At 41.9% G+C, this 15,184-nt stretch overlaps 1 protein-coding gene across 2 annotated transcripts in view; it reads left to right on the top strand.

Annotated features, from left to right (window-relative positions):
* The window catches only part of mRpL27 (mitochondrial ribosomal protein L27), a 45,644-nt gene extending 30,630 nt beyond the window's left edge, over positions 1-15,014 (top strand). Inside the window, exons 1-3 of one of the 2 annotated variants that reach the window (XM_076205358.1) lie at positions 4,995-5,115; positions 7,628-7,812; positions 14,623-15,014. In XM_076205358.1, coding sequence (XP_076061473.1) covers positions 5,034-5,115; positions 7,628-7,812; positions 14,623-14,835 — 480 coding nt within the window. In that variant the 5' untranslated portion in view covers positions 4,995-5,033 and the 3' untranslated portion in view covers positions 14,836-15,014. Of the gene's footprint in view, positions 1-4,994; positions 5,116-7,627; positions 7,813-14,622 lie in introns of those variants that run through there. The other variant, XM_076205407.1, reaches the window with a different exon arrangement.
* The last annotated feature ends 170 nt before the right edge of the window (positions 15,015-15,184 follow it).

The raw sequence follows: 15,184 nt of genomic DNA, 5'->3' as shown, positions 1-15,184 counted from the left end.
GATGTGGATAACTTGAGAAAAAAATAACAAAGAAATAAAAATCTAAACTGATGTCTTGTCTTTGATAAAAGTAGTGGGCCAGGGGACAGGGTTGACCCTTTACCCACAAAATGCTAAGATGGGGGAGGGAGGACAATGGGTGTAATTTGTATGTGTGTGTGCTGGGGTGGGGTGGGGGACTTGTATGTTTTGATTTAGCCCCCCCTCTTGTAAAAGGGGAATTGGCCTTTTTGTTTACTATGTATGGAGAAGTCATAAGTGATAGAGGAGCTTAGTCCACATAAAAAGAATGATCAGAAAGCTGAAAGAAGAAAGAAATGGCTGGAGTAATGATGAAAGTGGTAGCTGATACTGAAGACTGATGAATTAGCTGAATTTAGTCACTGTGGGGAGCCAGCTTAGGAAAAAGTATGCGGTGGTTCTTGTAATACATAACTGATATCATTGCATCATTGCAAGTGGTGTTCAGGAATACCAGATAAGCAAAAACATGTTAGATTATAAGTTCCTAACATTTTTTGTTCCTCTGTACCCATTACACATTCTGGTAGGTTCCAATATTCCCCCAAAAATTAATCATAAAGAAGTATAGAATTACAGTATGTGGATGGAATTAAGGTATGTAGCCTTGGGAGGCTGATGTAGTGGGTGGTATGTAGATGTTTGTGATGTATGTTGTTTTCTTTAACCTCTTCCCCAACAATTTTTTTGTTAAAAACATTTTGTTTTCAGAGGAATTTTTTGTTTTGGTTTTACATAGTATTTTTCATGCTGATTATGATTTTTTTTTTTTTTTTTTAATTCCCATTTTTTTGTGGTTGACTTTTTATTTTGAAAATACTGTACCAATTTAGGCAAAAACTTGTCTTCCTATAAACCATATGTTTTCACAGTAGTTTCTTCAGTTTTCTCATATAAATTTATTACCAGAAGTAAAGGGGAATGAAAAACTTTTTTTTTTTTCATTTGCTACAAAAAAACAACAACATAAAAAATGAGTGGTCATGTGGATGAAAACTGCACCCGACCACAGTGGCTGCCATAGCAAGTCTAGTAAGAAAGCAGCTTGAACTGCCCCAGCCATATGATTTGCCAAGAATACTCATTTCACATGTAGAATGGCTTAGAAAGGCTCAGAGTCGACGAGTAAATATGTTTGTAGCTGGTTTTTGAAGGTTAAGTTTTAGCCTAGTATTCCTGTCAATGACTGAAAAAGGAACATTAGGTGAAATACCCATTTCTACCGGGGAAGAGTTTAACTGGGTTTGGATTGTGATCCCTTTTATTTCTTCTGTGGTGTCAGTTGTTTTTATATAAGTGTTACAAGCCCACCTTTGTGATAAATTTTTCTTATTGTAGTATATTCAGTGAATGTGGGTAGTGTTGTTTAAGGTGTTAGTTTGGTTTTCTGTGTAAGTGCTTTGTGTATGTTTGTGTCTGTGTAGGAATTGTTGCAGTTTTAAATGTGGAGAAAAATGGGAGATAAGCCACTGCACTTATGGTGGGATCAAAGGAGAGGTTAAGGAAATTAATGACAGAGTTTGGGAAGGTGTATGAAAGAAGGAAGTTGAAGATAAATGGGGTAAAAGTAAGGTAATGAGATGTACAAGGGGAAAATGTGGCAGGAAATTGGAAGTGAATATTAAGGGATAGAGACTGGAGGAAGTGGATAGCTTTAGATGCTTGGGTGTGAATGTGGTGGGAAAGGGAGGAATGGAGGTAGAATGTAGATTGAGAGAAGCAAGTAAATGCCTTGGGGGATTAAAAAATGTAATAAGAAATAGACATTTAGGAATGGATGCTAAGAGGAGATTGTATGGAGTGATTGTACCAACAGCCCTGTACAGGGCAGAAACATGGAGCATAAAAGAGGAGGAGTTTGAATGTGTTTTAGATGAAATGCCTGAGAAGTATGATATGGGTTACTAGGTTGGATAGAGTGAGAGGTAAGGTGAGAAGGAGAGTGAGGGTGGAAAGGGAGTTGGGAGATAGGGTTGATGAAATATTATTGGGATGGTTTGGACACATGGAAAGAATGAGTGAAGAAAGATTAATAAAAGAGGTGTGGAAGGCAGAGGTGGAAGTGAACATGAAGGGGTGACCAAGGATGAGATGGATGGATGGGATAAAAGGGGCATTGGGAAAGAGGGGAATGTCTGTTGAGGAAGGAAGGGAGAAGACAGAAGATAGGAGTGAATGGAGAATGGTTGTGCACAGATGATACTATGATGCATGGAAGGGGATGGGGGGAGGGAGTAAGTGTGAATGATATTTTGATGCATCATCCATATACAACCACCCCTGTCTTCTGTCCTCTCCCGTCCTTCCTCAACAGACATTCCCCTCTTCCCCAAAGCCCCTTTGACCCCATCCATCCATCTCATCCTAGGTCGTCCCTCATGTTCACTCCCTCCACATCTGCCTTCCATACCTCTTTTACTAGTCTTTCTTCACTCATTCTTTCCATGTGTCCAAACCATCCCAATACTCTTTCATCCACCCTACCACCCCCCTTACCACCCCGGTTCTCCTCCTCACCTCCTCATTTCTCACTCTATCCAGCCTAGTAACCCCCATCATACTTCTCAGACACCTCATCTCAAACACATTCAAACTCCTTCTCTCTTCCTCTCTTATGTTCCATGTTTCTGCTCCATACAGTGCTGTTGGCACAATCACGCCCTCATACAATCTCCTCTTAGCCTCCATTCCTAAATGTCTATTCCTCATTACACTTTTTAATCCACCAAGGCATATATTCGCTTCTCTCAATCTACATTCTACCTCCACCTCCACTCCACCTTTTCCTGCCACATTTGCAGCTAAGTACAGTGGTACCTCTAACGAAATTAATTCATTCTGGAAATCGTTTCGTAACGTGAAAATTTTGTAAGTAGAAACGCTTTTACCCTATAAATGCCCTAATCGGTTCCAAGCCCCTTAAAAATCGGACATAAATTTTTTATAAATTACAAAAATGCATCAAAACCTGTAACAAATACATGTTAGAATTAAATTACTGCACAATAAACATAAAAATGAGAGTTGTACATAATGTAAAGAATAATTCTTTTTTTTTTTTTTCTTGTTTTAACTGCTATCGTTGTCACCTTTCGCCTTCTTCGGTTCAGGTTCACTCTCAGCAGTGGTTTTTGCCTGATGTTTTGTAAAGAACCGATCCAAGGTCGTTTGCTTTTGTCGGCTTTTAACAATCTTTCGAAAATGTGCAAGGCAAACATCATCATAGTGAGCGATAGCCCGACTAGTGAACACTTTTTCTGGGTGATTCTTTTCAACAAATTCCGAAACTTCATAGAATTTTCCTAAAATGTCTTTTATTTGGGCTGTCGGAATAATGGCTGCCTCCTCTTCGACTTTACTGAACTCCTCCTGCACTGCCGTGTGTTGCATTGCCTCCAACTCCCTCAGCTCCTCCGTCGAAAGCTCCTCATGGTGCTCCTGAATCAACTCGTCGATGTCCTTGTCATTCACCTCAAGCCCCATGCACTTTCCCAGCAAAACAATTTCGTCAACTTCAGGCTCAACTTTACCCTCCAACTCCACCTCAAACCCCTCAAAATCTTGTGGGGCAACAGCATCGGGCCACAGCTTTCTCCAAGCTGCATTAAGGGTACGCCTGGTCACCTCCTGCCAAGCCATGACGATTATCTTGAGGCAAACAACAATATCGAAGTGCTGCTTCCAAAACTCACGAAGGGTAAGCTGGGTGTTTTCAGTGATGTCAAAACACCTGTTGAACAGTGTAGAGTTTCTTGAAGTTCGAAATGACTTGTTGGTTCGTGCTGGAGGATAGATGTGGTGTTAGGTGGGAGGTACAGCACCTTAATAAATGAGAACTCCTCCAGGATATCATCTTTGAGGCGGGGTGGGTGGGCAGGTGCATTATCGAGAATGAGGAGGCACTTGATGGGGAGATTGTTCTCTAGGTACCTCTTAACAGCAGGGCCAAAAACCATATTGACCCACTCAGCAAAAAATTGTCTGGTAACCCAGGCCTTGGCATTGGCCCTCCATAGCACCTGAAGTTTTTCTTTTAATATTTTGTGGGCCTTAAATGCTCTGGGATTTTCGGAGTGGTACACCAGCAGGGGCTTGATTTTACAATCCCCACTGGCATTGGCACAAAGGGCAAGTGTAAGGCAGTCCTTCATGGGCTTGTGGCCTGGCATTTTTTTCTCTTCTACTGTGATGAAGGTACGGCGAGGCATCTTTTTCCAAAAAAGGCTAGTCTCGTCACAATTAAAAACTTGCTGTGCAACGTAGCCTTCATCGATCACCAATTGTTCAAATTTTCACACAAATTCGTCGGCCACTTTCTGGTCGGCACTAGATGCCTCGCCATGCCAAACAACAGAGTGAATTCCAGTCCTCCTTTTGAACTTCTCGAACCACCCACGCGATGCCTTAAACTCCTGGTGTGGTTCTTGCGCCGAAGTTCCCTCGCCTGCATCCATCTTCACGAGGTCATTAAAGATGGCGGTCGCCTTTTCGCAAATTATGGTCTTGGTCACTGTGTCTCCAGCTATCTCTTTGTCCTTTATCCACACGAGTAACAACCTCTCCATCTCATTGTTCACTGCCGACCTCCTCTTTGAAATGACAGAGAGGCCTTTGGAAGGAGTCGTAGCTTTTAGGGCTTCCTTTTGTTTTCATATCGTGCCGATCGTAGATGGATTATGGCCATATTCTTTGGCGAGATCAACCAAACGCATCCCTTTTTCGTACTTTTCTATTATCTCTTGCTTTGTTTGTATGGACAAAACAACTCTCTTCTTCTCACCACTTTTCTCCATCACTTTCTTGGGGCCCATAGTGAATAAAAGGTAATACACACATGCAAAGTTGCAATAAACACTAACAAAAGCTGACGAAAAACTGTCCGAACACTTTGTGCTTTACTGAATTTCGCTAGTGTGAGACTGAGGCTTCGGTGATCCTCGTGGGCCGACGGAAAAACAAAGAGGATTCTGGGTATACGCACATACACACAGAGGTCCCTCCTAGCCAATGGGATGCCAGGAAGATGCTGGGCAATAGCCAATGGCAGAGCAGCTCGGATGCGCCACTTTCAAGCCAAGATACAGGATGCTACAAGTATGTTTACGTTTGGTGGGCTCTGGGAGCTGTGAGTAGCAGCGCGTATTTTGAAATTTTCGCCTTTCGTATCCTGAAATTTCTTTCGTAACAAGAGGCAATATTTTTCCGAAGAAGTGTTTCGTAACCTGAAATTTTTTTTTGTAGAGCCTTTCGTAAGTAGAGGTACCACTGTATCTAAAACTATCCACTTCTTCCAGTCTCCCTTAATGCTCACTTCCAGTCTGGTGCCACTTTCACCCCTTGTACATCTCATCCCCTTACTTCAATTTTCTTCTTTCACACCCTTTCCCAAACTCTGTCACCAACTTCCTCAATCCCTCCTCTGATCCTGCTACAAGAGCAATGTCATCTGCAAACAACAGCTGCCTCACCTCCCACTTTTCTCCATTTTCTTTAAACATCTCCAATCCCTGACCCACCACCCTTGCATTTACCTCTCGTACCACCCCCATCCATGTATAAGTTGAACAGCCAGGGCGACACAACACATCCCTGACAAAGTCCCACCTTTACCTCGAACCACTCACTCTCTCCATTTCTAATCCTAACACATGCTCTACTACTCTTGTAAAAACTCTTGACAGCTACAAGAAGTTTTCCTTCTATCCTGTATATCTGCAAAACCTCCCACAGTGCCTTCCTGTCTACCCTGTCATAAGCCTTTTCCAGATACATAAAAGCCCAAAAAACATCCTTACCTTTCCCTATAGTTTTCTCACATATCTGCCTTACCACAAAAATCTGATCTACGCCACCTCTACCTGTCCTAAATCCACACTGTTCCTCACCAATTACTCCCTCTGTTCCTCTCCTAATCCTCTCACTCAATATCCTCCCATAAGCCTTCCCTACTACACCTAACAAGCTAATCCCTCTGAAACTACTACACTCACACTTGTCCCCTTTTCCCCTGTAAAGTGGAACTATACAGGCATTCCTCCAGTCCTCTGGCACTCTACCCTCTCTCCAGCAATCATTAAATAACCTCACCAGCCAGTCCCCCATCACTGTACCTCTTTTTTTTTTTTTTAGACATTCTGCATGACATCCATCCAGACCAGGTGCCTTGCCTGCTCTCATCATCTTAATAACTGCCTTCACTTCATCCTTCCTTATTTCTCCTCCATTTTCCTCTCTCATCACAGTCATTTTCTTTGCACTTCCCACTACAACTATCTTTCCCTCCCTATCCTTCACATTTAGCAACTCCCTAAAATACTCTGCCCATCTTCCCCTTACTGCCTTCTCTTCCATTATCATCTCTCCATCTGCACCTTTTACCTTTTCTTCTCTACTTGATTCGCCTCCTCTTCCTCTCTTAATTTCTTTCCAAAACATCTTTTTATTACTTTCAAAATTTTCTGTCATACTCTTACCCCATTTCACATCTGCTCTCCTCTTTGCCTCCTTTACCTTGTGCTTTACTTCTCTTTTCTTTTCTTTGTGCCTCTCATATGACTCCCTCGTCGTATTTTGTAACCAATCATTGAAAGCTCGCTTCTTCTCTTCTACAACCTTCTTTGTTTCCTTATCCCACCATTCACTACCCTTCCTTCTATTTCCTCCTGTCCTTCTTGTTCCACACACCATCTTTGCACACTTTGTGACTCCCTCCTTGAACCATCCCCATTCCTCCTCCACTCCTAGCTCTACTCTATCCTTCACTCCCTCCCACTCCTACCTCCATGTAATTAGTTACTTGAATAAGGTATTGTACTCAATTCTGTCCACAATTTCAGGTTCTGATGTAAGTATTAGATGAAATGCCTGAGAAGTATGGTAGGAGTTACTAGACTAGATAGAGTGAGAAATGAGGAGGTGAGGAGGAGAACGGGGGTGGAAAGGGAGTTGGGAGATAGGGTGGATGAAAGAGTATTGGGATGGTTTGGACACATGGAAAGAATGAGTAAAGAAAGACTAGTAAAAGAGGTGTGGAAGGCAGATGTGGAAGTAGTGAACATGAGGGACGACGTAGGATGAGATGGATGGATGGGGTAAAAGGAGCTTTGGGGAAGAGGGGAATGTCTGTTGAGGAAGGATGGGAGAGGACAGAAGACAGGTGTGAATGGAGAATGGTTGTATATGGATAATGTTGTGATGCATGAGGTGGAATGGGTGGGGGATGGGGGATGGGGGATGAGGTAGTATGTGTGAGAAAGATTTGATGCTGCCCAAAGGGATTTCTCCCCGTCTTCTCTTTTTCTGCATGAGGGGATGGAGAGGGGGGGTTGCCGATTTAATGAAGTGGCCTTGCTGTGGATGTGCTGTGTCTTGCAACACTGCTTCTGACCCAGGGCAGTAGACAAGATGCAGGGATGACCCATCATCCCGGAGGTGCCAAGATAAGAGGGAGGGAAGAGGGTGAAGGAGAGTGGAGTGTGGTAGGGATGAAATGGGTGGGAGTGGTTTTTATGCCTTTGTTTTTTGGCTACCTCCCTTATAAGGGAGAAAAAAGCCTTTGGTATATGTATGTATGTACTTTTACTAATTGTTGTGATGTTATTTTCAGATGTATTACCTGGTGCATTTACATGTGTACGTCATGCTAGCAAGAAATCTGGTGGAAGTTCAAAAAATATTGCTGGACGTGCAAAAGGCAAAGCTCGAGGAATGAAGAAACTAGATGGGCAATGGGCATCCGAAGGTAGCATTCTAGTACGTCAGTTAGGACTCATCTGGCATCCAGGACTAAATGTAGGTGCATTTGTAATGGTGTCCAATTATGTGAATTAAGTTTTTGTAGTTGTAATAGATTTCAGTACAATATTGATAAAACATTTATTTGTTTTTATTAGTACACTCCTAGTTTTAGTTTAAACTGTTCCATTATTTCATTCCCACTGTCAGCTATCTTCATTAGCCCCATTCATACCAAAGTATTTCATTAATTTCTGTGGGACTCCCTCAGCTGCAAAAAAGGTTGTAGCCTTGTATCGGGTATTGACTGCATAAATTTTATGCAGTCAGTATTGTAAAGACTGACATCCCTATGGGCCAGTCATACAGCATTCTATTATGGGTGGAAAATAATCTCCACTTAAAACAAAATGCTGATCCTTTAACCTCTGCTGCCCTTCTTAAAATTCCTTTACCACCCCTGATTGTACCTCTCCAGAATGACATTGCACTCAGAGATGGGAGAGCTTCACAGTAGTTTTCAAATTAAAATATGAATGAGTTTAGCCCATCTTGATTAACTCAAGACCAGTGTTGTGTACCTGTTGGTGGTGGTCCTGCAAGATAGACAACAGAAGGAATCATCTCCCTGCTGCCCATTTTTAAAACACATCAACCCTGTCACCTCTGGAAATATAATCCTCAGCTACTGGCAATCACTTTCTTGACCAGACCCAAGAATCTCCACTTTTTCATATAAGGAGAGCTAACTACTGTTGGCTGCTCCCTTCTTCCTACTACTTAAACCTGGTGATATAAACAGTCCCACACTAATACAACACAGCAACAGTCTAAATTTTGGAGGTGTGCAGCCTACTCTCTTGCTGGGTGTATTTCTCACTTGCCTCCCCACTTTTATTCAAGACCATTACAATGCTGTGACTAAAGTGCAGTCTTAATGTTCAGCCAAACTTACAATATTAAGATAGATTAGTTATCTACAAGAATACTGTCATGTGCTAGACCCATTATTTGAGTTGGCACATCGTATCATAAACTGTGACTCGAGCCGTTCCTACAATCCAGGTTCTAGAACAGCATTTAGCCTCTTTATGATCAATTTAACTTCACTGGGGTCATGAAAATAGTGGAGTGCAATCACCTAATTTAATACTTGGATTGAATTACAATTAGTTTTTTTACTTACAATTTAGTCATTTTGAAGAGTGCGAGCGTGGTAATCAGGAGGACTCGAAAATGCCCGCGCATCTTTTTATACTGCAACTGTACAACACCAGTACCATGACACAGATGCCAATGTATGCCAATGTAACCCATCCTATTTCTATTTACCCAGATCCACACAATTTACCCCTACTTCAAATCATCATCCTGATTTACGTGTCCATTGACCTCTGATGACAGGAGGCCCCGATTTTGTAGTTCTCCACTGCCAGCTTCCAATCCCTCCATGTCATTTATGTGTGTGATGCCTGTGTCCATGTCAGTAACATGTCATGGAACATGACAATACACAATGTTCACTTTCTTCTAATCTATTGCACAAAACTACTAGGTTTTCATAAGGAAGCATTAGCTTCTTTGTTACAAGGAAATAACTTTCAGGTTTTGTTTTGACCATGCCAGGCTATTTCATGTAGCTGAGGGGAGGCCCAAATCAGAGAACTGACATAAGAAGAAGGATTGGACATGCTAGAGCTACTGACACTGAAAGTAGAGAGTGGAAATGTAATTAGATTGTACAAAGTCATTAATCCCTTCTATACAATGATGTCTATGTAGGCATCATGAGGTGTGAGTGGGTATATGAGGATGCTGGCATCAGCATATTGATTATATTTATTTTGTAGTTGTTTGCTGACAACACTGCGCTTTTAGCAGGATCAGAGGAGGGATTGAGGAAGTTAGTGACAGAGTTTGAGAAGGTGTGTGAAAGAAGGAAGCTGAAGATAAATGTGGGCAAAAGTAAGATGATGAGATGTACAAGGGGAGAGAGTGACAGCAGGCTGGAAGTGAGCATTAAGGATGAAATACTAGAGGAAGTGGATAGTTTTAGATACTTGGGTGCGAATATGGCAAGAAAGGGAGGAGTGGGGATGGAGGTTGAATGTAGATTGAGAGAAGCAAGTAAATGCCTTGGTGGATTAAAAAGTGTAATGAGAAATAGACATCTGGAAATGGATGCTAAGAGGAGGTTATATGAAGGAGTGATTGTGCCAACAGCAGTATATGGGGCAGAAACATGGAACATGAGAGAGGAAGAGAGAAGGAGTTTGAATGTGTTTGAGATGAAATGTCTGAGAAGTATGATAGGAGTTACTAGGCTGGATAGAGAAATGAGGAGGTGAGGAGAACAGGGGTGGAAAGGGAGCTGGGAGATAGGGTTGATGAAAGAGTATTGGGATGGTTTGGACACATGGAAAGAATGAGTGAAGAAAGATTAGTAATAGAAGTGTGGAAGGCAGAGGTGGAAGTAGTGAATACGAGGGGGCGTCCTAGGATGAGATGGATGGATGAGGTGAAACGGGCATTACAAAAGAGAGGAATGTCTGTTGAGGAAGGATGGGAGAGGACAGAAGATAGGGGTGAATGGAGAGGGGTTGTGTATAGATGATGCTGTGATGGATTAGGGGGAGTGGGTGGGGGATGGGGGGTGAGGAAGTATGTATGAGAAAAAATTTGACACAGCTCAAAAGGATTTCTCCCTGTCTTCTCCTTTTCTGCATGAGGGGACGGAGAGGGGGGGTTGCCAAATTTATGAAGCGGCCTTGCTGTGGATGTGCTGTGTCTTGCGACACTGCTTCTGACCCAGGGTTGTGGACAGGATGCAGGGATGACCTATCATCCAGGAGATGCCAAGATAAGAGGGAGGGAGGAGGGTGGAGGGGAATGAAATATGTAGGGAATGGAATGAGTGGGAGTGGTTTCTATGCCTTTTTCTTTTTGGCTACCCCCCCGTGTTAGGGGGAAAAGCCTTTGGTATGTGTATGTATGTAACTGTCCCTCCATTATGCTGTCCCCCCCACTCTTGTTGCTTCATTTTCTCATTTTGCCAAACCCTGTGGTGGGGGAAAAGAATACTGCCATGAAGACTTTCCACTTGAGTTGTAAAAGGTGACAAAATGGTACAGGGATAGGACTAGTCATCCTTCTCCCTGTAGCCCCAAATGGGATATTCCTAAAAAAAGCAAAGGCATAAGAGGGTCTGGGAGGAGTTTGCCAGTCAGCATACTAAGGTTTGGGTCTTTTAATGTGCATGGATGTGGTACAGATGAGAAGAAGGGAAGAGATAGGCAGTATGTTTGGGAGATGGATGAGTTGGCATTGAGTGAAACTAAGTTGAAAGGGAGGGGTGAGTTTGAGTTTGGGAATGTAGTTGGGAGGGTCTCAGGAGTAGAGGAGGAGGGAGAGAAGGGGTGGATATACTAGTAAGTGGATAGGTAAGTGTGTGGTGGATGGGAAGGAGGTTTCTTCAAGGTTAATGTGGCTGAAGGTGAAACTGGGAAGGGAGATGTATATACCTAGTTGTATTACACGGGAAGTGCACATGAGCCTGGTAGAGAAGCGTGTAGAGGAAAGGGAGGCGGTTAGGATAGATTTAAATGAGCGCATAGAGGGTTTAGGGTGAAATGTCAATGTAGTGATATAGGAAAATTTAATGCTAGGGTAGGAAGGGAACCAAAAGACAGAGTGGTTGGGAAGTGTAGAGTTCTAGGAATTTTTTTTAGTGGAGAGTTGATGGTGAAGATGTGTTGAGAGAGTCGATAATAGTAAATACAGTGTTTAGGAAGAAACTCAAACATAAGTACACATGGGAGAGGGTAGTGGCTAGAAAGGTGGTAGATAGGGCATTAATAGAATATATGGTGGTAACTAGGAGAATAGTAGAAAGAGATGTACATGTTCTAAGGGGAGAAAGTGTGGGAATATCAGATCATTATTTGGTGGCAGGTAAGTTGAGACTGGAGGATAGATAGAGAGAGAGGAAAAGGACAGAAGGTAGGGAGGTGCTTAGAATGAACTGCTTAAATGAGAAAGAAAAGAAGGAGTACAAGAAGAAGCTGAGAGAGGAGTGGGAAGGAGTGAAGGATAGAGTAGAACAAGGAGTGGAGGAGGAATGGGAATGGTTCAAGGAGGGAGTCACAAAGTGTGCAAAGATGGTGTGTGGAACAAGGAGTATGGGAGGAAATAGAAGGAAGGGTAGTGAGTGGTGGAATGAGGAAGTAAAGAAAGTTGTAGAAGAAAAGAAGTGAACATTCAGAGTTTGGTTACAAAATAGGATGAGGGAATCATATGAGAAGTACAAAGAAGAGAGAAGTAAAGCATAAAATAAAGAAGGCAAAGAGGAGAGCAGATGTGAAATGGGGTAAGAGTATAACAGAATTATTCTAAAGTATTAAAAAGGTGTTTTGGAAAGAAATTAGGAGAGGAAGAGGAGACAAATCAAGTAGAGAAGAAAAGGTAAAAGGTGCAGATGGAGAGATTATAATGGAAGAGACAGCAATAAGAGGAAGATGGGCAGAGGAATTTAGGAAGTTGCTAAATGTGAATTAGGATAGGGAGGGAAAGGTAGTTGCAGTGGGTAGCACTAAGAAAATGAGAGTGATGAGTGAAGAAAATGGAGGAGAAATAAGGAAAGATGAAGTGATGGCAGTTGTTAGGATGATGAGAGCAGGTAAGGTTGGATGGGTGAATGTCTAAAAAATGTAGGTACAGTGATGGTGGACAGGCTGGTGGGGTTATTTAATGTTTGTTTAAGAGAAGGTAGGGTGCCAGAGGACTGGAGGAGCACATGTATAGTCCCACTTTACAAGGGAAAAGGGGACAAGTATGAGTGTAGCAGTTTCAGAGGGATCAGTTTGTTAAGTGTAGTTGGGAAGGCTTATGGGATGGTTTTGATTGAGAGGATTAGGAAAGGAACAGAGGGAGTAATTAGTGATGAACAGTGTGGGTTTAGGACAGGTAGAGGTTGTGTGGATCAGATTTTTGTGGTAAGACAGATATGTGAGAAAGCTTTAGGAAAAAGTAAGGATGTTTTTTTGGCTTTTAGGGATTTGGAAAAGGCTTATGACAAGGTAGACAGGAAGGCACTGTTGGAGGTATTGCAGATATGAGTATATGGGATAGGAGGAAGGCAGTTAAGAGCAGTCAAGTTTTTACAAGAGTAGTAGAGCTTATGTTAGAATAAAAAATGGAGAGGGTGAGTGGTTTGAGGTAAAGGTGGGACTTCACCAGGGATATGTTATGTTGCCTTGGCTGTTCAATTTATACATGGATGGGGTGGTGCGAGAGGTAAATGCAAGGCTGATGGGTCAAGGATTGGAGATGGTTAAAGAAAATCAAGAAAAGTGGGAGATAGGCCAGTTGTTGTTTGCAGATGTCACTGTGCTTGTAGCAGGATCAGAGGAGGGATTGAGGAAGTTAGTAACAGAGGTTGGTGTGCGAAAGAAGGAAGTTGAAGATAAATCTGGGTAAATATAAGGTGATGAGATGTACAAGGGGAGAAAGTGGAACAGACTGGAAGTGAGTATTAAGGGAGGGAGACTGGAGGAAGTGGATAGTTTTAGATACTTGGGTGCAAATGTGGCAGGAAAAGGAGGATTGGAGGTGGAGGTAGAATGTAGATCGAGAGAAACAAGTAAAGGCCTTGGAGGACTAAAAAGTGTAATGAAAAATAGACATTTAGGAATGGATGCTAAGAAGAGATTGTATGAAGGAGTGATTGTGCCAACAGTACTGTATGGGACAAAAACATAGAACATAAGGGAGGAGTTTGAATGTATTTACTTAGTTGTATCTTAAGGGAAGGGGAGCTGTGCTTGTGGTGTCCCGCCTTTGTATCTCGCAGTGTCTAGTTTGCTCTTAAATTTGTGTATGGTTTATGCACACACTATTGTTTCGTCCAGTTTGTTTCAAGTGTCCACCACTCTGTGTGGAAAACTGTTATTCTTTAGATTCTTCTATAACTATCTTTTTTGAGTTTCTTTCCATGCCCTCTTGTGTTTCTCTTGCCCCAATTTAACAAGTCCTCTCTATCGAGTGTTTCTGTATGGTAGGTGAGAAATGAGGAAGTGAGGAGGAGAATGGGAATGGAAAGGGAGTTGAGAGATAGGGTTGATGAAAGAGTATTGGAATGGTTTGGACACATGGAAAGAATGAGTGAAGAAAGATTAATAAAAGAGGTGTGGAAGGCGGAGGTAGAAGGAGTGAACATGGGGGGCAACCAAGGATGAGAGATGGATGGATGGGGTAAAAGGGGCATTGGGAAAGAGGGGAATGTATGTTGAGGAAGGACAGAAGACCGAAGATAGGTGTGATTGGAGAATAGTTGTGTATGGATGATGCTGTGATGCATGAAAGGGAGTTGGTAGGGGATGGGGCATGAGGGAGTATGTGTTAAAAAAATAATTTGATGCAGTCCGAAGGGATCTCTCTCTGTCTTCTCTTTTTCTGCATGATGGGATGAAGAGTTGAGGTTGCCAATTTAATGAAGTGGCCTTGCTGTGAATGTGCTGTGTCTTGCGACACTGCTTCTGACCCAGGGCAGTGGGTGAAATGCAGGGATGACCCGTCATCTAGGAGGAGCCAAGATAAGAGGGAGGGAGGTGGAGGAGTGGGTGAATGTGAGTGGAGTATATGGGGATGGGATAGATGGGAGTGGGTTTTATGCCTTTGCTTTTTGGCCACCTTCCTTGTAAGGGGGAAAAAACCTTTGGCATATGTATGTATGTATGTATGCTTATGTCATTACATAAATAACACTGGAAAGAATTTTTGGACTGTCACCTGTTATATTAGTGTAGGGTTGTTTCTGTCAGTGGGTAGTTATTAGCTCTCCTTATTCTGTATCTCATCTTTTTTTTTCAGGTTGGTATTGGGAGTGACAGAACACTTTATGCTAAGACTCATGGTACTGTCGTGATTACTACAGAAAAAGTAAATCCTAATTGGGATCACAAATTTATGAAGCGGTTTTATGGATATCGCCAAGACCAAGAGGATGTCCCTTTCTTCAAGAATTATTTTCATATTATTCCTGACAAGTCCCCAGTTGTTTTCAAACTTGTTGAGCAAATTTAGAAGCTTTATGTACAGAATTGATTCGTTATATAATCCAATATGTGTAGGAAATGGTGAGATATGGAAAGATGATAGTAGTCATCTTTATATTGTAAATCTAGTGGAACTTATATTTCACAATCTTGCAAAATGAACATTTCTTTTGTAATTAGATGAATAAAGTTCATAATGATTTCTATTTATTTTTGTTTTATTTCACTTAAGAGATTCTAGTATGACGTGTAATACTGACAGAAAATAGAGTGGAAGTTTATTGACTGGCTATCTTGTACACTTTAAAATCAGACAACAGGGGATACATATATATATATATATATATATATATATATATATATATGTATATATATAT

This window comes from Oratosquilla oratoria, chromosome 1, assembly GCF_046742065.1.
Source record: "Oratosquilla oratoria isolate Oo_2021 chromosome 1, ASM4674206v1, whole genome shotgun sequence".
Classification (NCBI taxonomy): Eukaryota; Metazoa; Arthropoda; class Malacostraca; order Stomatopoda; family Squillidae; genus Oratosquilla; species Oratosquilla oratoria.
Note: the sequence above shows the minus strand (reverse complement) of the source record. Positions and strands in the feature narration are given on the sequence as shown.